Genomic DNA, 25,853 nt, shown 5'->3' on the forward strand with positions numbered 1-25,853 from the left:
AATGTCCAATACATGATAGCTCTTAAGGGCAAAGAAGAGTTAAAAATGCTACAAAAATGTAAGACACACTATATTTTTATAATTATTATTAATACAGTAAATTATTATTATACTTTGCCACTCCCATTATTTTGCTTCATTACATTTTTCCTGAACCATGGGGAAAAAAAATAACTTCTACAGAGCAATTCAATATTGAAACCAGTCAGCTAAGAAATACCCCTATCCATTTCCACCTCCAGTGAGTCAGTCTCCAAGGAGAGATGTGACTTTTCAATTTCCTGTGGCTGCTTAGTCACTTCAGTCATGTCTGACTCTGTGCAACCCTATGGACTGTGGTCTGCCAGGCTACTCTGTCCATGGATTCTTTAGCCAGGAGTACTGGAGTGGGTTGCTATGCCCTCCTCCAGGGTATCTTCCCAACCCAGGAACTGAACCAGCATCTCTTAGGTCTCAAGAATTGGCAGATGGATTCTTTACCACTAGTGCCACCTGGGAAGCCCTTTCAGTCTCCAGTTACATCTAATTAATGAGTCAATTATCACAAAGTCTAATCAATTACCTTTAAGTCTAATTAGCATAAAGCATCATTCTACCATGCTTGCTTCCAAGACCTCCTTTCCACAAATATCCTGGCAGGATTCAGAGAGGCCATGTAAGAGAAGGGGTTCAAAACTCCTCCATTATATCTGAAAGATTTACACTATATCTAGACACAGCCCACGTGTCATTAGCAAGTATTCCCAAGCAGAGACCTTTGGGAAAAATTTATTCATCAATGCAGTTACAAGTGTCATCACACACGTTCGAATTGCCTCATTACTTGGCAATTCTACAAGATCTACATATTGACCGTGTAAATTTCTACACAGCAGAATTAGGAACTGATGAAATTAATCCCATTAGAAAGCTCTTGCTCTGTATAAAAAAGGAAATAAAATTTTTTAAAGAGGGGGCAGGAAAGGGTGATGAAAGTAGTTAACTCTTACTCTAGATAAGATAATAGAGAAGATGAAAAAGGTAGGCAGTACTGGAAAACTAGCTCCCCACCTCTACTCTGTGTTTTGCCGGCCTTGGTATGTACTAATGATTCAAATTTTCCTGTTTTTAATTAATGAATACTTATGAAGTCCCCTTGTGCTGTGCTGTGCTTAGTCGCTCAGTCGTGTCTGACTCTTTGTAACCCCATGAACTGTAGCCCACCAGGCTCCTCTGTCCATGGGGATTCTCCAGGCAAGAATACTGGAGTGGGTTGCCATGCCCTCCTCCAGGGGATCTTCCCAACCCAGGAATAAAACTGGGGTCTCCTGCATTGCAGGCGGATTCTTTACCAGCTGAGTTACCAGGGAAGCCCATGATGTCCCCTTGCTGCTGCTGCTAAGTCGCTTCAGTCATGTTTGACTGTGTGCTAAACGCCAATAACATTGCACCTCCTGTGTTTATTCTCAAGCTGATCATTCAAAATCTCAACCCTGGTCACACATTTGAATGACCCAGCAAAATTTAAAAAATACTGATGAAAGACGACCCCAGTGGCGCAGTGGATAAGAATCCACCTGTCAATGCAGAGGACATGGGTTCAATCCCTGGTCCGGGAAGATTCCACGTGTCATGGAACAACTAAGCCTGTGCGCTGCAATTCCTGACCCTGTGCTCTCAGCAAGAGAAGCCCAAGCACCGCAAGGAAGATAGCCCCTCTCGCCACAACTAGAGAAAGCCCAAGCAAAGCAACAAAGACCTAGCACAGCCAAAAATAAATAAAATTTTAAAAAATACGGAGGCAGGGTCCCATCCTGGGTCAATTATTAGTATCAGGTGGGAGTAGGCTGCCATCAGTGTTTATTCACAGGTCCCCCAAGTCATTCTCTTACGCAACCAGTGTTTTAAAAGCAACTGTGATATCCCCCTTCTCCAGTACTTCCAAAATAGCCTGCCCTTTTCACAAGTTCTGAAGAATGTGAAAATGAGGGGAAAAAATTCTTTCTGATGGGTTGGAGCAAGTAATTCCATCTTAGATTCTATCTTGTTAACAGGTGTGCTTCTTAGATAAAGACACCATGTCCTTCTGGAAGACACTGGAAAGGCCTTAAGGAACGTACCTGGATTCTTCAAAATGACTCACTTCACTTATGAAAAGATGTCAGTTTGTAAATGCATTTTACGATCTGTCCATGTGGAAATACCACACAGTTCATCCTCAGAGGGCAACAGCTATGTCTGTAATTCCGTTTCTAGGCAGTGCAATTCTTTTACTAATTTTGAGTTTCTGCCGCTATAAGAATTATCCACAGACCTTTTCCTTCCAAATTACACAGTCCCTCATGATCCCTCCCAGAGTCTCTGAAAATGAGCACCACTGGAGTTGTCTGTTTGTTGGGTTTTTGTTTTCAACACATCTCAGCCATTTAGCAGTCATGGGCTCCTCACTTGAATATACAATTGATAAATATACTCTTGGCCAAAACGATAGGCCCCAAGTTACCCCAAGGCCCCAAATGACTCTCCTCTGATTGGACTTTGGCACCCAGGAAGCCCAATTCTAAAGAAATCCTGAGCAAAAACAAACAATAACTGTTCCCCAGTCCTTTGCAAATAAGTGTCTTCCAGGAACTGTCTGGCCATTCCGCTCCGGGAGCTATCTCGCTAGTGCAAATGTCTGCCAGCCAGAGGTTCGCCTTTGCAATATGCCTTCTAGAAATCAGTCTCCTGAGAGCGGGGCCCACTCCCAGGTGAGTCACTTTTCTCTCTGTCTCTGGAATTTCCCTGCGGGCTTTGCCATTTCTGGGTCTGCTTCTATAGCAGCGAAGTGGGTAAAACTTTTTCACTCACATTAGGATATGGAACCAGAGAATCTAAACTTAGAAAAAAAATGAGAAAAAGCTCAGGTATGTCTTTCAGAGTTTTTTCAGGAGACCTGCTGCCATTCCCAGGGGTTTCTTTTAAACAAGGTTTTTAAATGTTAAGACTGAGATATTCTTCAAATATTGGACTTAAGAAACACAGCTGGTTTTTACTAGGATATAATAAACCTGGGTTTATCAGTTTCTAGGGGGCTTCCTTGGTGGCTCAGTGGTAAAGAATCCGCCTGCAATGCAGGAAATGCAGGTTTGATCTCTGGGTTGGGAAAATTGCCTCGAGGAGGGCACAGCAACCCACTCCAGTATCCTTTCCTAGAGAATCCCATGGACAGAGAAGCCTGGTGGACTAGTCCACTGGGTCACAAACGACTAGCACATATGCACGCATCAGTATCTAGGGTCTGAGAAGTTTAAGGAAATAAATCTCTCCCACACTCTGCCTTCACGTCTAACACTCTCAACAATTGGCTACATCCTGCCTTTGCCTCCACACCAGGCAGAGGTTGGCCAATTTCCTTCTCTTCCTTGACATTCCAAGAGGTATCCAGAGGCACACATTTTGTCCTTAGGTTTAGGGGAGTGTTTTCTTCCATTCAGGAAGAATCACCATGGTGCAGACCTGTAAGCCAGGCTTCCAGCAAAAACACTTTCTCTTCTTTTGCTCTGATCCTAATTGGGAACAGAAAGCCCGTTCCAAGCCAATCCAGAAAATAAACCAACCAAACAAGATGTGCTTATTGACCATCTACGTTGTAATTCAGAATGGTTAGAGAACACACAGTCCTGTGTCGTCTGATACATCATGATCCCATCTGGTGACAGTATTAAAATATCCCACCCTTTGACAATACAGCCTGGGGAAATCAACTACACTGTCCCTCTGCCCAATGTGACTGTGACCTGTATTCAATTTCCCTCAGTCATATAACTCAATGGTGTTGTTCAGTCACTCAGTCATGTCCAACTTTTTGCCACCACATGGACTATAGCCCACCAGACTCTTCTCTCCATAAGATTCTCCAGGCAAGGATACTGGAGTGGGCTGCCAGTTCCTTCTGCAGGGGATCTTCCTGACCCTGGAGGGATTGAACTCAGGTCCCCTGCATTAGCAAGTGGATTCTTTACCACTGAGCCACCTGGGAAGCCCATTTGACTCTCAGGTTCACCAAATTCCATGTGGGTGCTGGTGCCCATCTCAAGCACATCACTGCCTGCCTCCCAGCTGCTGTGGAGGCTACAGTTCTGTTGGCCCCATCAGGCATGTGAAGTTTGCTCACACGGCTGCATCTTCCAGGAGGGGACACACAGACATGCTACACAGACCAGCCTGGGCTTGGGTGAAGTGCTTCACCAGGCTTTCCTTTATCCTGTCACTACCTCTTCCCATATAATCTAAGAAGCATTATTTGCATTTACTAGACATCAGGTACAAAGGGGTTTGAGGAAGCCAGTTACTGAAAGTTGTTTTAGCCCTCTTGTACTTACCCTGACCCTTTCTTAAGTTAAAAAATAATTTAAACAACCCACATTCCTAGATCATGACTCCTGCTGATCAAGAATGAGAGGCTGTTGGGAAGGCTTCCATGGCTTTGAAGTTTGGATCCCGTAGGTTCTGGTCATGCCCTGCAGTTTCAGAGAGGACCAGAAAGGCCCCTTGGCTGCCCCCCAGCTCTAAGCAGCTGCACCACTGGCTGGGGTTGGGCTGCAGTCACTCTCATTGCTATGCCCTCAGGAGGTTGGTGAGGCTGCCCCGTTCCGAACACTGTGCTCAGCCCTTTGATACAGGGTTGAAGTCAAACAGAGTGTTCAGACCAGTCATGGAGTGAGACACATAGCTCAGCCAAAGAAATGTGTTTGCAAACAATTTTAAAATACAAACTTGATCAGAACAGAGCAGTCCTCTGGAGCCAGACTTTTCAAGCGCAAGTTGAGGTGCCATTACTTAGTTAGTAACAATATAACTCTGGGCAACCTTTCTGAACTGTTACTCAACCTCTCTGTACCTTGGTTCCTTCATCTGTAAGATGGTGTGTGTGTGCGCATGTGTGTGTATGTGCACACGCACATGTGTGTGTTTAGTTGTTCAGTCATGTCCGACTCTTTGCAACCCCATGGACTGTAGCCTGCCAGGATCCTCCGTCCATGGGGATTTTCCAGGCAAGAATATTGGAGTGGGTTGCCATGCCCTCCTCCATGGGATCTTTCTGACCCAGGGACCGAACTTGAATCTCTTATGTCACCTGCATTGGCAGGCAGGTTCTTTACCACTAGCACCACCTGGGAAGCCCCAGTGAAAATAATGGTTCTTATCTAATAAGGTTCGATGTAGACATTAAATCTCCTTACCTGTAATTGACTTTCAATATCTGTGCCCAGCATGCTGTAAGAACTCAATAAATGTGAAGTGTTCCTTCAAGTAATAACCTTGGTATTCCTTTCACTTTGATATGCTTTCTGGTTTAGGAGAGGAGGAGAGGGACTTACAGCCAGTATTCAGGGGAGAGACACTGCAGACACTTTATCTGAAGCGATCGCTATTGCAGCTGGTGAACCACTGGGGATTTTCAGTGATCATTTGTTTGCAAACACAATTGTGCCTATGAGGCTAGGTCATCGCACATCATCTCTTGTGACTCCCAAGGTAGACTAGAAATATTTTTAAAAAGCAAAACAACAAAAACCACTGTACAAGTAGGATAACAGCTCATAATGTGGGTTCCAGAGCCAGGCAGCTTGAGTTTGAGGTTTACAGTTCACTAGCTATGTGACCCTCGGCAAATTCCGTAACTTCTCTAAACCTGTTCCTAGCACCTGCACAAGGGAAATGACACTGTGACCTGCTGTGAGAAAGCCGAGATAACAAACGCAATGTGTCTAGCAAAGTGACCAGCATGCAGAGAGTGTGCTATGAGTATAGCTATTGTTAGTTTCTTCCTTTTCATTTGTAAATAACAAAATATTTACATGGTTCAAATATCAAAAAAATAAATAAACACTGAGAAGTGTTGACTTTTCATGAGATTTGTGTTACATATAAAGTACTTAGGACACACCCTGACTCACCTCACACTTTCCCAACGGGGAACCACCTTTTTAGTTTCCTGTGTGTCCTTCCAGTATGTCTTTATGTGGATTAAAGCATAGAGCTGACTATAATCTTACTCTCTCCCTTTCTTTCATAAAAGGTATCATATCATATACACTATCATGTACTTTGCTTTTCTTCTTTTACATTTTGCAATATATCCTGGAGACTTTTCTGCATCAGTTGAAAGGAACTTCCTCCTCTCACAAATGATTAATTTTCCATTGTATGGATATAGAGTTCAGAGAACTTGTCTTTTATTGACCAACACTTGGGTTGTTTCCAACTTTGTGTTATTAATACAAGCTGTGTTGCAATGAATATCCTTATTCATATAGCATTTTTTAAATGGATAATTGCACCTGAGGATTAATTCTCAGAAGTGATATTAATATATATCACTGGGTCAAAAGGTTTTGCTTCAAGATTTTGCTGAAATTGCCACACAGTCCCATGGGTGGGTATTATTTACAATTTTGTCAGCCAAGTATAAAAGTGCTTGTTTCTCTGAAGCTTTGCTGTAGGCCGAGTTTTATATTTGCAGAACTCATAGGTAAAAGATAGTATCCCTGAATAGAATTAATTTGCCTTTCTCTTCATCAGGCTATACATCTTTTCATATGTTTAAAGGCTATATGTATGAATTGTTTTGTTTTCCATTAACTATATTCTTTGCCCATTTTTCAATTGAGTCTCTTAGAGATTTCTATGATGACTTTATATATTAGTCGTCCTTTATTTCTGGTATGAATAATAAACATCTTTCCCAGTTTTGTCATTCATCTTCTGGCTGTATATGTGGCATGTTTCTAGTGGTCATATTTACTTTATTATTCATTTTTCTAACAGTTACGAAATTCTAGACTGGGAGTTAGGAATCCAGAGAGTAGCTGGGTATGGCAGTTCTGGAGAAAAATTGCCTGGATTTGAATCCCAGCTCTGCCACCAAGAAGCTTCTACGTAACCTGAGAAAAATTACTCATTGCTACTGTGGCTTAGTTTCTTATCTTTCAAGTATGATGATACTAGTAGAAAATATCTCATAAGGCTGATATGAAAATTAAATGAGATAATGAATATAAAACTTAGAAGAGATTCTGACATAAACTAAGCACTCACAAAAGTTAGCAATTATCATTCAATTTATTTTAATTAAACTTATCAATCTGGAAAAATACCCAAACACTCATTAATAGAAAATTTAGGCCTGACTGTTAAATTGAAACTATCCAAGGAATTCCCCTGTAGTCCAGTGGGTAGGACTCCGTGCTTTCGCTGCAGGGGTTGTGGGGTTAATCCCTGGTTGGAGAACTAAGATCCCATAGACCATGCAGCACAGCCAAAAAAAAAACAAAATAGAAAATATCCCAAATCTCCTTATTTGGTTGTATCCATCTGTGTTTTTAATATCTATATTTAATACAAGTTAATAGATATTTATTTATGAACTATTCTTGGCCAAGTATGGTCTTTTATTTATTCACTCATTTAATACAGGAGTTATTTTTTGACTTTGCAACATGGGCCGGGTGTTGCTCCAGGAGATATAGTGTAATACAGAGCCTGTTACTGAGGTCTCTGCCCTCAGTGAGCTTACAGTCTAGTGAGGAATATCAACAAGTAAATGGCAAGAGCAATTCAGCCAAATTCTCCGAGGCCCACAGTGCTAAAGGCAGCACATTCCCTGAGCCTAACCGGTCACTTGTGCACTGGCTTCATCTGCTCCAGCCTCACTAAAAACTGCTCCTTTAATTCTGCCCACTCTTCGACATCAACAGTATCTCCCTTTGTACCAAATCGTTCCCATCAGCTTTCAGAGGTGTTGAAACATTTCCTTTCAATGTTGTCTCAGTCCTCAGCCTTACTCCAGACACACCACTCACTTCCAGCCTCATGGTGAGAAATGTCACCTAACCTATATTCTGACAACTCTCAAGTTTATATCTAGGATATAGATCTCTTTCCTGAGCCCAATGTCCAATTACTTAGTCCACATCTCTTCTTGAAAATATCACAAGCACCCCAAACTAAACATGTCCAGAACAGACTTACTGATTTCTCCTCCCATCCCCACCCAAGCTGCACCGCTACTCACTGAGTCATGCTGTCTGCGTTGTGTGAGCTCAGTCACTCAGTCATGTCCTGCTCTTTGCGACCTCACGGACTATAGCCCACCAGGCTCCTCTGTCCATGGAATTTTCCAGGCAAGAATATTGAAGTGGGCTGCCATTTCCTACTCTAAGGGACCTTCCCAACCCAGGGATCAAACTTTCATCTCTTGTGTCTCCAGCATTGGCAGGTAGAGTCTTTACAACTGTGCCACCTGGGAAGCCCTACTCGCTGAGTTACTAAGTCAAAACCTGGGAACCGTACTTGATTCCTCCATTAGTGTCATTGCTACATGCAATGTAACTGTATGTCTGGTTGGTATTACCTTTAAAATATGCCTCAAATCTGCCTGGTTCTCACTGTCTCTACTGTGACCACATTAGCTCAAATCACTATCCTTTCTGCCCCGCATCCACTCTTGTCCACTCTGCAGGAGTCAAGTACCCATCCAAAAACCAGGGAAATCTTTTGAAAACACAAATCTGAGTGTTGCTAATGTTATCATATTCCTCTAAGGATTCCCATCAAGCTAAGGATCAAATGCAACCTCCTTGTCACAGCCAACAAGCCATGAGTGGCTCCTGCCTGTTTCTCCAGATGCATCTCACTCTCCTTTGTGGTCACTCTGCTCCATAAGCTGTACCTCCAACATGCCATCTCAGGCCCTTTGCACTTGCTCCTTTAGCACAGAACACTCTTCTTCCAGACCCTCACATACTTTCTCTCTGAATTCATTCAGGTATCAAAACAAATAGCACCTCCTGTTATCATTTTTTTTTTCTTTACTGTGTAACAAATCATTACAAAACAGGAGCTTAAAACAATACCAATTATTTCTTTGACTCGAATTCGGCGTTGACGTGGCTCAGTTGAGTGGTTGTCGCGGATCTCTCATATGGATGTAGGCAAATGTGGTTGGGGCTGGGGGTCGTCATGACAACTTCACTCATGTTTGTCACTTGAGCTGGGAAGACCCAAGCAGCGGGGGGACTGGAGCAATTGATTCTCCTTAGAAATCTCTTGTGTGTGTGTGTGTGTGTGTGTGTGTGTGTGTGTACACACGTACGTGTGTACTGTCCACATGGTGGGCTTAGGATAGCTGGCCTCATACATATTGGTAAAAAGGCTCCTGGGGCCAGTGTCTTTAGATAATCCAGCAGACCTTGCATGGGCTTCTCTGCTGCTGCTGCTGCTAAGTCGCTTCAGTTGTGTCCAACTCTGTGCGACCCCAGAGACGGCAGCCCACCAGGCTCCCCCGTCCCTGGGATTCTCCAGGCAAGAACACTGGAGTGGGTTGCCATTTCCTTCTCCAATGCATGACAGTGAAAAGTGAAAGTGAAGTCGCTCAGTCGTGTCCAACCCTCAGCGACTTCATGGACTGCAGCCCACCAGGCTCCTCCATCCATGGGATTTTCCAGGCAAGAGTACAAGAGTGGGGTGCCATTGCTTCTCCAACCTAGCCTTAAAAGTCTTATACAGGCTCACTTCCCCTGTGTTCTACTCATCAAAGGCACTGACAAAGACACCACCACCTTCAAAAGGGGTCACATAGATCCATCTTTGATAGTCTTAATATGAAAAAAATTGTGAATGCATTTGTAAAGCACCACCATGGACAGAGGAGCCTGGCGGGCTCCAGTCCACGGGGTCACAAAGAGTCAGACATGACGGAGTGGCTGAGCGCACACACACCTTCTCTGAGAGGGTTCAGTCACCACCCGCTGCAAGAAACCCCCACCTCCACCGCAGCCTATGGCACTTTTTGTCCTCTTACCCTGGTTTATTTTCCTTCACAGCTCACATCTCTTAACCGATACTGCACGTCGCATTTTTAGGATACTCTTTTATTGTATCTCACCCACTGGGACATAGGCTCCACGATGGTCAAGATGTTATCTTGTGGCCCCAGTCACCAGGACAATTCCTGACACAGAGCAGATCCTCCGTAAATATTACTGAATGTTGGCTCATTCATTGGGAGTACATGAGAGAAGCTCTTAACTAAGACTTGGGAAACCAGGAGATGACCTAAAATTTTCGAGTAGTGACCAATGCCGTTATATTTTTTTCTTTGATCTGATGAACCACAGGAAATAAACAAGCTGGAGGATCCATGGGTTAAGAATGCAGTCCTGTTAGTTTATATTTCTTCACTCAAAGGAGCCACATTGTCTTATTTATTGACAAAAGGATTCCTTGCTACAGCAGGCGTTTTCTTGCCTGGGCCCACCACAAAGTGTCCTGGGGTGTGAACTACTCTCCTGAGGTTTTCGTTTTCTGAAGCTGGAAACCTCTCTTCATGGCAGGGAGATGCAGCCAGGTGTACATCAGTGGCTCTTCATTTAATGCATTTCTGGTCCAGATTTAGACCCCCTGCCAAGTTGATGTACATCTCTTTGATCTAGGAAATGACTTTCAAGCTGAGATTGAAACACTTGGAAGTAGGCTTTACTTGATAAACACATTTCATCTAAGAGTCCAGAAGACGCATTATAAATACTTCTCCACTCAGCCTAATAGCTCAGCAGGGTGAAAGGCAGGTGGTAGGGTTTGTACAGACACAGTCTTTATGCTACAAAAGATTGTCTGTCTAGTCAGGTAAAGGGTCTGGGGAGGGGGTACTGGGCACAAAAGGAGCTATCCAAGATTACTCACCTTCTTTCTTAATATTTATGGAGTGCTTTCATTTCAATAACACATTCCTCTTGCATAATCTGTTATTTCCTCCTAATAATTCTCTCAAGCCCTACCTTTATTTTGCCTCTAAATATCCAGGTATCTGGTGCAGTGAAGGCAAAACATTCAGGTGTTCACACACTTTTCAGTAATTTTCAGTTTTGTTTAATTTGACAACATTTATATATTGGGTTGGCCAAAAAGTTCATCTGGGTGTGAACTTCATGGCTAACCTGAATATAAGCTTTAAAAATACATCCAGGCAAGAACTAGATTGCCTAATTGCTGACATTTACCTAGAGCTGCTATATTTAAAAAATAAATATATTCTTATTAACTTAATGTATCTCTAAGTGTCTAACAATCATCAGACTATTACATCCATAAACTATGGAATAAGCTATGACTCTTCAGATTATTTCAAAGAGGATTTGAGGTGGAGAGAAAAGATAGCATAAGAGAGGAAGTGAAAGTATAGCTGTGGCTCGGTGGCAAAGAATACACTTGCCAATGCAGGAGACGAGGGTTAGATCCCTGGGTGGGGAAAATCCTCTGGAGAAGGAAATGGCAACCCACTCCAGTATTCTTTCCTGGAGAATCTCACAGACAGAGGAGGCTGGGGAGCTATAGTCCATGGGGTCATAAAAGAGCTGGACATGACTTAGCAATTAAATAACAGCAGGAAAGAGTGGCGAGACAGAGATTCTTAACCCAGTTTTGCTACTCACTGTCAAACTTTGAATAAGCAGAATAATTTTCTGTTTTTAGGTTCCTGTCTGTAAAATATAACTGATAACACCTGTAGAATTTACCCTCAGTGGTAAAACAAAGGTTTTTTGTTTTTTGGTTTTTTTTTTGAGAAAATAAGCTTTGGAAATGGTCTTAAAAAAGTAGTGGAAAACATAAAACACTGCTTAATCAAAAAACTTTTATTAAGTGTTTTGGGCTGAACTCTCTCCCTCCAAAATTTATATGCTGAAATTCTAACTCAGTACCTCTAACAGTACCTCTGAATGTGACTGCATTGGGGAGTCGTTAGGGCAGGCCCTAATCCACTATAATTGGTGTCCTTATAAGAAGAGTGACTATGAACACACAAAGGTACCAAGGAAAGATCAAATGAAGACACAGGAAGGAGACCTTCACCTACAAAGCAAGGAGAGAGGCCTCCGAAGAATTCAACATTTATACGGACACCTATACATTTTATGCAGACACCTATACATTTCTGTTGTTTAAGCCTGTGTACTTTCTTATGGCAGTCCTAGCAAACAAAAAAATACGCTGAGCTTGACATTTAGAGGCGTGTAAGTCCTTCTGAGGCAAGAGTGGGGTCTGTGAAGACCTACCCATGGGACCAGGTTGGATCATTCAGAGGATGAATTGAAATCACTGTCTAGGAGGGCAATAAAAGATCAAAGGCAAACATCTGGTGCTCTGTTCTAAGTCCAAAGTGTGAGTCAATTAGTGTGCACATTGTTAATGTGGGGCTGCTATTAATGTGAAGGATGTTAGAGAAACTTCTATAGTCAATGCCAGTATCACAGGAGCAGGGTCCTAGTCACTGATGTGTGACATCATGAACAGTCTTTCTGGTTGGTCCCCAGTACTGACTGCACTCTAGGATTGCCAAACAAAGGACTGTAAGTCACTCTACAGTATTTGCATTGAGCTTTACCTTCCATTCATAATCCCCAAGTCTGTACCATACTCTCCGAACTAGTTATTCACTGAAGCTGGTCTCAGTAGCAGGTGAGAAAGAGTAAGGTGTCCTGTTGTTCAGTCTCCCAGTTGTGTCCAACTCTTTGTGCCCCGTAGATTGCAGCACGCCAGGCCTCCCTGTCCCTCACCATCCCCTGAAGTTTGCCCAAGTTCATGCCCATTTTATCTGTGACGCCATCCAGCCATCTCATCCTCTGATGCCCTCTTCTCCTTCTGCCCTCAATGCTGCCCTTTCCCAGCATCAGGGACTTTTCCAATGAGTCAGCTGTTCACATCAGATGACCAAAATACTGGAGCTTTAGCTTCAGCATCAGCCCTTCCAACAAGTATTCAGGGTTGATTTCCCTTAAGATTGACTGGTTTGGTCTCCTTTCTGTCCAAGGGACTTTCAGGAGTCTTCTCCAGCACCACAGTGTGCAGGCATCAATTCTGCACTCTGCCTTCTTTACCGTACAGCTCTCACAACTGTACATGACCACTGGGAAGACCATAGCCTTGACTATATGGACATTTGTCAGCAGAATAATGTCTCCGCTTTTCAACATAGTATCTAGGTCTGTCATAGCTTTCCTGTCAAGAAGCAATAGCCTTTGATTTCATGGCTCCAGTCACCATCTGCAGGGATTTTAGAGCCCAAGAAGAGGGAATTTGTCACAACTTCCACCTTCTCCCCTTCTATTTGCCATGACGTAGTAGGGCTGGATGCCATGATCTTAGTTGTTTTAATATTTAGTTTTAAGCTGACCCTTTCACTCTCCTCCTTCACCCTCACCAAGAGGCTCCTTAGTTCCTCTTCGCTTTCTGCCATTAGAGTGGTATCATCACATATCTGAGATTGTTGATGTTTCTCCTGCCTATCTTGTTTTCAGCTTATAACTCATCCAGCCTGGCATTTCTCATGATGTGCTCAACATATAGGTTAAACAAACAGAGTGACAGCAGACAGCCCTGTTGTTCTCCTTTCTCAATCTTGAACCAATCAGTTGTTCCACACAGGGTTCTAACTGTTGCTTCTTGACCCGCATACAGGAGACAGGTAAGATAGTCTGGTATTCCCATCTCTTTAAGAGCTTTCCACCATTTGTTATGATCCACACTGCCAAAAACTTTAGCATAGTGGATGAAAAAGAGGTGGATGTTTTTCTGGAATTCCCTTGCTTTCTCTATGATCCAGCAAATGTGGCAACTTGATCCTCTGGTTCCTCTGCCTTTTCTAAACCCAGTTTGGACATCTGAAAGTTCTTGGTTCACATAATGCTGAAGCCTAGCATGCCAGATTTTAAGCATGACCTTGCTAGCATGAAAAATGAGTGCAATTGTCCAATAGTTAGAACATTCTTTAGTACTACCCTTCTTAGGAATTGGGATGGGGATTGACCTTTTCCATACTGTGGCCACTGCTGGGTCTTCCAGATTTGCTGACGTATTGGGTGCATAATGTGTCATACCACTGGTATATTTAGGGTGTTATTTCTAAAACCAAGGAATTAATATCTTTGGGGAAGACACTGAAACAAAATGCTAACATGATATTCTAAGTAAGTGATAAATACAAAAAAAAGACAGGAACAAATAATCCAGTTGAAGGCAGCAGGCCTAACTAATACTAGAAAGGCTAGATTTGTAGATTACAAAGATCCATAAGTACATTAGTGGGTAAAGCCTAGAGTGATTCCTAAAACCAGTGATAAACCAGTGCAGTGACTCAGGTCAGTGGTGATCTCGAGTTTGAGTTATGCAGTGTAATGGACACCCCCCCTTACACCCAGATTTCATAGATATCCACCAGATCGTGCCAAGCTGTTTTTCTCAACTTCATGTGAATGTGAGAGTAATCTGGGATACTTTTAAAAAACATTGGTGCCTGAAGCCCATCCTTAGAATTATGGGGGGTTATAATTTTACACAATTCCTATTTTCACTATTGGAGGATTATGATATGCAATCAGTAGTGAGCCCTTCCTGTTTCTCTAGGTCATAAAGGTGCATCCACCATTGCCTCTTGATTAGGGCTGGTCAGTTTCAGACGAGGATTTAGTTTAATGGAAAAGTTCTCTCAGAGAATTTTTCAGCCGTGTGGTCTTAAATAGATGTAAATATTCAAACTTGATGAAATCAGGTTCTTTAAGGAGTTTTGGCAGCTTGTCTTAAATGTTTTTAACCTGTACTTTTAGAAGACTGAAGCTTATCAAGTGTCCTGATTTTCTGAGTGATATAGGCGAAGGTCAGACTTACAAAAATGGTATCTTCAGTCATGAAGGTTGCTGAATGACAAGCAAGTCTTGTAAGAATATAATATAAGTGGTTCACCAGGAGATCAGAGGCTAGAGAAACACAGACCTGAGTCTGTCCTAGACCAAAGATCAAGAACTTTCTTCTTCTTCATGTGCTTATTCATTTATTCATTCATAAAACATTTGCTGAGTACCCATTATGTTCCAGACACTTGATATGCAAGCTGAGCAAGACTGAGAATTTCCTTAGCTCACTGATGTTTTTATCTAGGACATAAATTCTGTTAGTTGGAGGATCATGGTTTCTGTTTTATTTTGTTTGGTTGTTTTGGATACCATTGTATCCTTAAAGCCTAGCAAATAGTTGACAATAAATATTTGATGAATGAATAAAAAAGTTAATAGATAAATTGATTAAGTGAAATATATCATTGCAAGGCACTTATGACACCTATATAGGGAAGAACAAGATGCTATAAGCATATGTGCATGAAAAAGTAAATTACATGAAGGGTTAGGGGAAGTTCTCTGAGGAAAAAAATCTATGTTGAAAATAAGATTAGTGTGGTGAATAGGAAACAGTAGATTTAAAAGCCTAAAGATGTGAGAAAATGTGCTTGGGCCTTTCAAGTTTAGTGTGGCCAGAGGGAAAAGTGGAGTTAAAGAATTAGAAGATGGGCCATGTAGAGTGCTCTAAACTACATGTCTTAGTTTCCTATTACAATTATAGCAAATGACCACATATTAGTGGCTTAAAACAACACAGATTTATTGTCTTGCAGTTGTATAGGTCAGACGTCTGAATCGGGTCTCACTGGGCTAAAATCAAGGCTCTGGTGGGGCTAGAATCCTCTCTAGAGGCTCTAGGGGAGAATCTATTTCCCTGCATCTTCCAGCTTCCAGGGGCTGCCTGCATTCCTTAGTGAAACTCCTATCTTCAGACCCAGCAACAGTGGGTGGAGTCCTTCTTCATGCTTTGAATTTTTCCTGCCACTCAGACTGCATATCTCTCTGAACCACTCTTCTGCTTTTAAGAGCTCACATGATTGGAATGGGCTCATCCAGATTAAATACAGAATAATCTCCTCTTAATCGCATGCTCAGAGTATCTTTGTGAAGTAACATATTCACTGATTCTGGGGATTAAGACACAGATGTCTTTGGGGGTTGTTACTCTGCCTACCGTACCATGTCAAGAAATCCAGACTTTATTTTCAAAACAGAGAGAAACTACTAAAGAGTTTCAGTAGGGGAATGAATGATCAGCTTTGCATTTTAAAACTTTCTCTCCGGATGATTTCCAGAAACCAGATTAGAAAGAAATTGCTGTCATCTAGGAGAGATCAAATGTTTTTGTAGACCAGAGAAATGTCTGGAAAAGATGAAGGGTAGAAGGATTTGAGAGTCATTTACAGTGATAAAGAAAATGTTTTAGTGGTTGATTCTATTTGGGGGATGAGGTTCGATAACACAAATACCACTGTAGTCTCTGGTTAGGGTGATTGCACAAATGGAAGTACTGTTTACCGAGGCAATAAATACAGAGGAACAACCTTGAGAGAAGAAGTGCTAGGTTTGTTTGGAGAAACAATAAGTTCATGGAATCTTCCCTGTAGCTCAGACGGTAAAGAATCTGCTTGCAATGCAGGAGACCTGGGTTGGATCCCTGGGTAGGGAAGATCATCTGGAGAAGGGAATGGCAATCCACTCAAGTATTCTTGCCTGGAGAATCCCATGGACAGAGGAGCCTGGTGGGCTACAGTCCATGGGGTCACAAAGAGTTGGACACACAGAAAACACACACTCGTAAGTTCACGAGCCATGAAGACATTCACATGTAGATCTCCAATTAGGGGTTATATCCAAGGGTTTAAAATTCAGAAGAGATTTCTGGGCTGCAGACTTATCTCTGGGTGTCCTTAACATATACATGGACACCAAACCCTTGGGGATAATGTAGAGAGAGAAAGAAATCCAAGGACAGCAACTTGAGAAAAAACAGCATTTCTGAGACTGCCAAAAGACAAGGAATCTGCCCAGAAGAGTAGGAGCAAAGGACTCACGTCCATCGAGTCAGTGATGCCATCCAGCCATCTCATCCTGTCGTCCCCTTCTCCTCCTGCCTCCAATCCCTCCCAGTGTCAGAGTCTTTTCCAATGAGTCAACTCTTTGCATGAGGTGGCCAAAGTACTGGAGTTTCAGCTTTAGCATCATTCCTTCCAAAGAAATCCCAGGGCTGATCTCCTTCAGAATGGACTGGTTGGATCTCCTTGCAGTCCAAGGGACTCTCAAGAGTCTCCTCCAACACCACAGTTCAAAAGCATCAATTCTTCGGCGCTCAGCCTTCTTCACAGTCCAACTCTCACCTCCATACATGACCACAGGAAAAACCACAGCCTTGACTAGACGGACCTTAGTCAGCAAAATAATGTCTCTGCTTTTGAATATGCTATCTAGTTTGGTCATAGCTTTTCTTCCCATACCAGAGCACAAACTACTTTTTCCAGAAAGCTGGCCCCAAAAAAATGAGAGAATTTGGGAGGTAGTTAAAAGGAGGAACTGAGACGTATTATTATTTTAGAACAGAGAGAAACAGAAATATATCTCTAGGAATTGCTTAAAGTGTCATTGTGAAGGCGGGGGGGAAGTGAGAGTAGCTGGAAGGAAAAGTAAGGTTCAGAAAGAGTGTTCTATTTGTTCATTCATTTGTTTACATTTAATGTCGAGGACTTGAATACATTCTGCTAGAAATGGAAAGGAGCTGGTAGTGAAGGAGAGTTTTTAATGGAGGAAATAGTTAACAAGGGCTCAAAGAGATGCTGACAACTAGAGCTTTGGAGGAGGGATTGGCCTTACCATCCCTCCAAAATAAAAATTAAAAGCTGCATTATGGAAAGCACAGGTGCCACTTCAGGAAAACAGGGCAGGAAGTTTATAGGATTCTTGTTTCATACCTTCTGTTCTTGGTTTTCTTTCGGCCATTGAATAAGATGGTAGTTAAAGGTGATGCTTCAACTGGGAGAGCCTGGAATGGTGAACCAAGACAGAAAGAAAAGCTCAAACCCAGAAAAGCACAGCTAAGGGTGAGAGGGAAGGTTAAAAGTGCCAAAAAATATACATTGAAATTCAAAAAGGATGAGGAATGAGTCCTGACGTGGAGTGTGATGCTGTAAGTTCAGGACATACAAATCACAGGGGTGGGAAAGCTTGATTTATGAAGTGCTTGCCACAGGAATGGCTGGGTGGACTGGCTTAAATTTGCAAGGAAATAGGGCAACTTGAAGTTGTGCCAGACTCTCTGAGGGGCACAACTAGCTTCAGTGAGTCTGTACACTATTTGAAAAAATAAGACTAATCAGTGAGAAATTCCTGAGCTGGATGACTTACTAGTTTTCTTCACCTTAGGCCGAAGGTTAAATTATAATGCAATACAAGAATTAAACAAAAAAGTTGAGTTGAAAACACAATACAGCATGTGATCAAGTGTCAAATGAAAGATGGAGTAAAAGGATAAGTACTGAGGTTCAAAAGAGAGAAAGAAATAAATAAATTAATCTGGTTTGTGAAGACTTCTTGGAAACAAGCACGCATAATGGTCATTATTAACAGGTATGTTTTATTATCTTAGTTACAACCCGGAAGAAAGACATGGCACACCATTGCCCATAGACTGCAGGATGAGTTCCTGGAGTGAGTGGTCGAAATGTGACCCTTGCCTCAAACAGATGGTAGGTATTCTTTGCCATTCCCCACTGGTGTCCCCAGATGGCAACTGTATTGCCAGGAAAATGACAAAGAGGTAGGAGCCTCATCTCCCCACCCCACCACCACCAGCTGTGTTCTGAACTCAGAATGAAAGGAAACTATCTAAATGGATTAGGCTAACCTTACTGGGAAACCTGAATGCTGCACAGTTGGCTGAACAAATGTCACAAGGAACCATATTCTATACAAGAGCCTGCCAACCACATAAGGTGTTCCTTCAAGCGAGGTCAGGGACTAAGTTTCAGGCTTCCATCTTAAAACCTTTGACTCAACTGGAGGGTGGAGGTCTGCAGTGATGTGGATGCAGTTTTAGATCAGAAGCCTCTTTTGACCTTAGAAACGCTAATATTCCCAGCTGTTTCTGTGCAGTTTCGTTCAAGGAGCATTGAGATCTTTGGACAGTTTAATGGGCGAAGGTGTGTGGACGCTGTGGGAGACCGACGGCAGTGTGTACCCACAGAGCCTTGCGAAGACCCCGAGGATGACTGTGGCAACAATTTTCAGTGCGGTACAGGTAATCCTCCCATGGCCTGGTATGGGTTTCTGTGTGCCTTTATAAGCAAAAAGAAGGAAACGTGCTTCCTGACCCTCATACTTCCAAGTGCGGATACAAAAAAATCCAAATATAGTGTGTGATCACTCCTCTCTAACTTTAAAGGATGTTTGATAACTTCAGAAAGAAAGAAAATTGGCATGAGATACACAGTGTCTTTCTGTCTCTCCTGATTTTGATTGCAGGCAGATGCATAAAGAATCAGCTTCTATGTAATGATGACAATGACTGCGGAGACTATTCAGATGAGGATAACTGTGAACGTGATCCTCGTCCCCCTTGCCGCAACAGAGTGGTGGAAGAGTCAGAGCTGGCACGGACGGCAGGATATGGGTCTGTACTCCACATGTATACCTGCAGATGAGGATGAGTGAAAATGATCCCTACCTCTCTTCCCACGCTGGAGTGGTAGATGGTTTGAGCCAGTACAAAGAGTGGCCTCTGGGTCTGTATTCTGTCTAAATTACATTTGAGCTTGAAAGAAGTTAAGTGCTGAATCAGCAACTCAAGATAATTTGGACAAACTGCCTGGCTTCAGTAGGTGTCTACGGAATAGACTAGACTATCAGGATAATAGGTGATTACTTCTGAGGTCAATAGAAGAGGAGACCCCTTGGTTATCAACCTCTGGAAGATGATAGCAAGATTGAAACTACACATTAACTTTTGAAGTTGAATTGCCAGTATCAGGTCTGGTAATTCGATTCAAATATTTGAATGCCCAGGAAGACTGGAAAAGTTCTGTTGGAACTTTTGTTGGATCTCTACCTGGGTATAAGTTCTCAGGGGGTCCCAGCATTCTGGAGTTTGCCCAAGAGGTAAAGATCAGAGGTAGTTCTGATGCCATGTGGGGCTGGTGTTGAGACTCTGCTTCTCAGTACAGAGCTGAAGTTTCCATACAATTATTGCTTTATGTGGAATATCTCTCTGAACTAAACAAACAGGCTCCAAGCAGGGCATTACTTGTGTTACAGATTCTCACTTGATGCAAATCTACACCTGATTTTCTAGGAAAAGGATACAGAAATCGTAGCCCCCTTGGCTGAAAAACAATCATTTGCAATCTATAGGTTTCTTTTGTACACAAAGAGAAAATTCATTCTGTGGTATCTTCCAGGGAGTTTCCCAAGGAGGCATCCCAGAGAGCAGCCAAGACTCCTTAAATACTTCCTGCCTTACCTTGATCAGGGCTGGTGATGAACATAATACTTTAAATTTTTCCAAATCTTTTCGCATATTCCCTCTCTTAGCTATTCATAATAATCCTGTGAGATAGTTAGGGGTGGCATTATATTCACTTTATAGATAAGAACTAAGTAAAATAAACAAGGCCTTTTGGCATATTAGTTGCTGCTGCTGCTAAGTCGCTTCAGTCGTGTCTGACTCTATGCGACCCCATAGACGGCAGCCCACCAGGCTCCCATGTCCCTGGGATTCTCCAGGCAAGAACACTGGAGTGAGTTGCCATTTCTGTCTCCAATGCAAGAAAGTGAAAAGTGAAAGTGAAGTCGCTCAGTCATGTCTGACTCTGTGTGACCCCATGGACTGCAGCCCACCAGGCTCCTCCGCCCATGGGATTTTCCAGGCAAGAGTACTGGAGAGGGTTGCTATTGCCTTCTCCAATATTAGTTGCTAGCAGAACTAAAACCCAAGTTTCCCTGACTGATAGAAAATTATGTTCTAAAAAATATTTTTTTCACCATGTCACCTAACCCTCTTTCTTCCCACATTCCCCTCACTACCCACATCACTTCTCCCACATCACTACAAAGCCCATAAGTCAACTCCCTAACTTCAAAGCATAACTAATCTTAGAAAATGAAACTCCTTAAGTAGTTATTTATTACCCAAATATTTGAATTAACACTATAGAGAGTAGTATAAATCAGTAATTAATATTTAACAATCGATTTGAAAATAGCATGCTTTGTTATATCAGTAATCATGATATTCTTCAATACCATTGATGTTACATATTTATGTATCAATACTATATATCTCCATTATGCTTATATGTGGCTATGGGACTATACTGAAATAGAGATAATAGGAATAAACAAACTAATCATAGCTACATGCTTATAAACTCTCCAGTTTGGAAAACCTCACCAAGTCATATCAGTCATATACAGTCAGATTCTTTTACACATGAAAGTCACAAGTACTCATAAATTAATTAAATTTATAGTTGTTTTCATTTGAAGGACTCTCATTTAAATTCTCATGCCAGGAGAATTCACTTGTATCACAAATATTTCAGCCTCTTGGTATCTGAGATTCTTCAGAAATGTTTAAGGGAAATCCCCAACCCATCTTACAGCCATTGGAAAAAAAAAAAAAAATCCATACCAGCTGTAAATGATGTCCTATACACAAGGAGTTACTTCTGTGTGTGATCTAAGCATAACACCACTTCTGTGGAGGGAGCCTGCTCTTCGGCTCACCTGGTAAATTGGAACTGCCTTGGGTTTTAGGTGCAGGTGTAAAAACAGCCATCTCCAAGTGCTGCCAAAGAACACATGCTTTTTATTTCCCAAGCGATGACTTTCCATCCATGAGAAGTTTTCATGTTTCTTGGCAGAAAAAAATTGGCTCATTCTAAACTAGACTGGCTGTCTCTGTAGTGGTGGAACCAAGTCAAAAGTTTTGAAACATTTCTTCCTTAGTGGTCCTTTAGTCTGTGGATCAGCTTCATTGTAACTTTCCAACTGGGCAATTTGCTGTTCCATAGAACAAAACCCTTCACTGTGGGGTGCAAAAAGACTTTTTTAGGGGGGAGATAGGTGAGTTTTACAATAACAGTTTCCCCAACAATTACTTAACTAATGTAACTAATAATAAGTCTTTGATTCCTTACATACAGATTTTTAACTGATAAGCTTGAAGATTCAGGATCATTCATTCAGTTGCCAAACCCACTCTCCTGTCTCACCTCTTCTTTCACAATCTAACTCCCACTTCCCAAAAGAAGAGTACATCCCTCACCCATCTCATATTTCCCTATGAGATAGAAAAACCAAGAAACAATTCCAAGTTTTGTACTCAGTTGTACTTGGACTCTAAGGCCTTATAAGTCAAGTGGTCTCCAATTCTTTTTACCAACAGCATTTATAGATGTCCTAATTAATTTTCAGGTAATTTAACTAAAGACTAGTATGTGTTCTTTTTTTGGCATAAAACTCAGAAGATCGAGGAATTGAGTGACATTGCTATGACAAAATTCCTTCTATTCTTATCTACTTACTTATGTGCTAAAGTTTCTCAGCAGCTACATCTATAAAAATGAAAAGTAGAAATGAAGTCAATACTGAGCCCTATGTTTTTTCTAGCAGTAAGTAATATTCTAACATAGGCATAGTAACCAATCAATTAATTAAAAAGAAGCCCCATTCATTTCACTGAGAGATGCTTTTCCAATAAAAATTTTATGTTTATTAAATATTGCTAAATTTTAATATGTTTAAATGTACTACTAAAAATGGTAACTCAATCCAGAAGAACTTATTAAACACTTAGACTTTACGATCAAAGAATATTTAATGTTTTTAAAACTTCAATTAATATCTTTTGAGTACAGCAAAGTGTGAAAAAGTGATCAATTAAAACTTCCATGCATAAAAATCCATTACATTAGGTTAAAATTCTATAGCAGAAATGAAATACAAATATAGATTAAAGCATAAAAGGGGGTGGGGGGATATGGGAACTCTATTATCTACTCATTTTGCCATGAACCTAAAAATCCTCTAAGAAATAAAGTTTATTTTTTAAAAAAGAAGAATCAAAAGGAATATCATAAAACAACCAGCTGTTAAGGAAATATAAACATTGTCATTACTTGATATCTGCTATCACTACAGAATTTATATGCCATTTATTTTTAAAAGAAGCACAATAATTATATTTTAAAGTGTAAATATTTACAGCATGCTGGGAAACTTATCCTTTAGTTCAGTTCAGTCGCTCAATCGTGTCTGACTCTTCGTGACCCCCTATACTGCAACACACCAGCTTCCCTGTCCATCACCAACTCCTGGAGCTTGCTCAAACTCATGTCCATTAAGTTGATGATGCCATTCAACCATCTCATACTCTGTCGTCCCCTTCTCCTCCCGCCTTCAATCTTTCCCACCATCAGGGTCTTTTCCAATGAGTCAGTTCTTCACATCAGGTGGCCAAAGTATTGGAGTTTTAGCTTCAGCATCAGTCCTTCCAATGAATATTTAGGACTGATTTCTTTAGGATTGACTGGTTGGATCTCCTTACAGTCCAAGGGACTCTCAAGAGTCTTCTCCGACATCACAGTTCAAAAAGCATCAGTTCTTTGGTGCTCAGCTTTCTTTTTAGTCCAACTCTCACATCCATACATGACCACTGGAAAAACCATAGCCTTGACTAGACAGACATTTGTTGGCAAAGTAATGTCTCTGCTTTTTAATATGCCAACTTTTTCACTCTCCTCTTTGACTTTCATCAGTGTATCCTTTGCAACTACTTAAACTTAAAAGGAAACAATTTAGATGTCAAGCTAAAACCTTACAAGGAGGCATGATTTATTAGATTAGACAACCAGAAAATCTGAAGACTACCACCCCAAAATATGCTATATATATTTCTACCTGCAGAACATTTTTAATAGTTTAAATGTACTTGGCTGCAGTAGGTCTTAGTTGCAGCACTCTGAGATCTTTAGTTGTGGCACAAGAGCTCTTAGCTGCAGAATGTGGAATCTAGTTCCCTGACCAGGGTTCAAACCCTGGTCATTGCGAATGCAGAGTCTTAGCCACTGGACCCTCAGAGCAGTCCCTCCACTTACAGTATTTTGTACATTCATTCCTTCTGCCCTCCAGACCCCATCTTCAAAACTCAAATCAAAGCATGATACTCCTTCCAAAACCATTTGTACGGTCCTGCCATGGGGACCTCCTTCTCTTGGGACCTTTGTTCATCCCTTACCTGTACTACCCATTTGGTACATGCACATTCATCCTTGGACTATTGTTTGAAATTGGTAATTGTATCCAACCCCTACCTTGAATATAATTTTGATGAATTCAAAAACTATATTAACTATCTTAATATTATCCATTGTTTATTATAAACACTACTCTACTCATAAATACAACAGTCAAGAGTACATCACCATTATTGTTGTTGTTCAGTTGCTAAATCGTGTCCTACTGTTTATGAACTGCATGAACTTTGTGAACTCCATGAACTGCAGCATGCCAGACTTCTCTGTTCTTTACTGTCTCCTAGAGTTTGCTCAAGTTCATGTCCATTGAATCAGTGATGCTATCTAACCATCTCATCCCCTGCTACCCTCTTCTTTTGTCTTCAATATTTCCCAGCATCAGGGTCTTTTCCAATGAGTTGACTCTTTGCATCATTATAAGCCAGTTCAATGTCATTATTCATTAAATACAAAGAGGTACAGAGTCATTGTTAATAAGATACATGGAAGACAAGTTCACGACAGAATAAAGTACTTGAGGTCTTGTTTAAGAAACACAGATCACTTATTTCCAGTGTTCTATGTATTTGTATCGAAACTTTAGCAATATTTTAAAAAATATTTATTGTTCACATGTCTGTGAATACAAGGATGGGTGAAAAGCTGAAGTCAAAATTCTAATCTCCCATCCAGTATAAGATGTTTAAGAATGTAAACTAGATATATAGTGTTTCTTTTTTCCTCTCTTCCTTGTTCAACCAAGTCTACTGTTTGGCCCTTTACTAGAAATTTCGGGCCATAGTATTTTTCATGAAAGGTACTTTTGGTGGGGCAAATAGTGAGAAGGAGTTGATTCTAACTATACAATCAGCCTTGAGAAAGATATTACTAAATCATTTCCTTAACTTGCCTTTCATTAAGTTGAGCTATAATGTTCATCTTCTTTGTAGATTCAAAATTTATTAAGAATGTGCTGTTTATATAAAGATGTTGTTTTTAACTAACCCATTGGAAATAGGATACTTTTCCAATTATTTTTCTTGCATTAGCAATGGGTTTACTATCCAAACCCCTTTGACAAATTGCTCTTGAAACCAACATCCAGATTTGTAATCCAGCTCATTGGACTGAGGGATGTGGTCCAGAGCAATAGCTTTGGCTTAGAGTTTTGCTTAGAGCATATTTATGCTTTTTTGCCAAACTACATTATGGATATGAGAAGCAAACCTCTATTTTGGCCTGTCTGCCCTGGGGCCATTTATTCCAGATACTGTCTAGACAGCAAGGACTGTTTCACCAATTAGCACTTCACAAAGAATGAACAGTTTCTTGTTCATATATTGATTTTTGGCCTACAAATCAAAGTCAATATTTTTTAGGCTAAACAAGATTCTTATTTCTGAATTAAAATTTGCCAAATAACAATATTTTGCTAGGAGGAAAAAGGAAAACTTTTGAGAACGCCTTGCCGGATGATGACATTTTTGTGTTCCTCTTGGAAAAGTATAAGAGTAAAATAATTCTGGAGGGAACAAGGTTTGTGACAATGAGACAGCTGGAGGAAAATATTTAAATTTAAAGAGAATGGAGAGAGAAAGAGGCCCCATGTTGATTCATAGATTAAAAATCATATGCCTATGTTATACTCCCCCCTGAGATGCTCTGTTCTCAGATAATTTTAAGAGGTGATATTGTAGCATTGGCTTATAGGTCACCAAGGGAGTTTAACTAAGAGTTACATCAGTGAGAATTCAACTGTAACAGCCAGATGGCCCCTTGCTTCCTACTTATTGAATTTCTTTCATTGGGCTCAACAGTGGCCTAATTGCCTAAAAGAGTTTATAAGACCTTCCTAAGGTGTACTTCCCACCCAGACACAGGTAGAGGTGACCAGGCT

General features: G+C 41.2%; 1 protein-coding gene across 2 annotated transcripts in view; it reads left to right on the forward strand.

Annotated features, from left to right (window-relative positions):
• Nucleotides 1–920: 920 nt before the first annotated feature.
• C9 (complement C9) overlaps nt 921–25,853 on the forward strand; it is a 65,316-nt gene continuing 40,383 nt past the window's right edge. Inside the window, exons 1-5 of one of the 2 annotated variants that reach the window (XM_069555982.1) lie at nt 921–1,076; nt 2,034–2,729; nt 18,313–18,412; nt 18,819–18,963; nt 19,188–19,335. In XM_069555982.1, coding sequence (XP_069412083.1) covers nt 2,653–2,729; nt 18,313–18,412; nt 18,819–18,963; nt 19,188–19,335 — 470 coding nt within the window. In that variant the 5' untranslated portion in view covers nt 921–1,076; nt 2,034–2,652. The remainder of the gene's footprint in view (nt 1,077–2,033; nt 2,730–18,312; nt 18,413–18,818; nt 18,964–19,187; nt 19,336–25,853) is intronic. The other variant, XM_069555983.1, reaches the window with a different exon arrangement.

This window comes from Ovis canadensis, chromosome 16 (genome assembly GCF_042477335.2).
Source record: "Ovis canadensis isolate MfBH-ARS-UI-01 breed Bighorn chromosome 16, ARS-UI_OviCan_v2, whole genome shotgun sequence".
In the NCBI taxonomy this organism is placed as follows: Eukaryota; Metazoa; Chordata; class Mammalia; order Artiodactyla; family Bovidae; genus Ovis; species Ovis canadensis.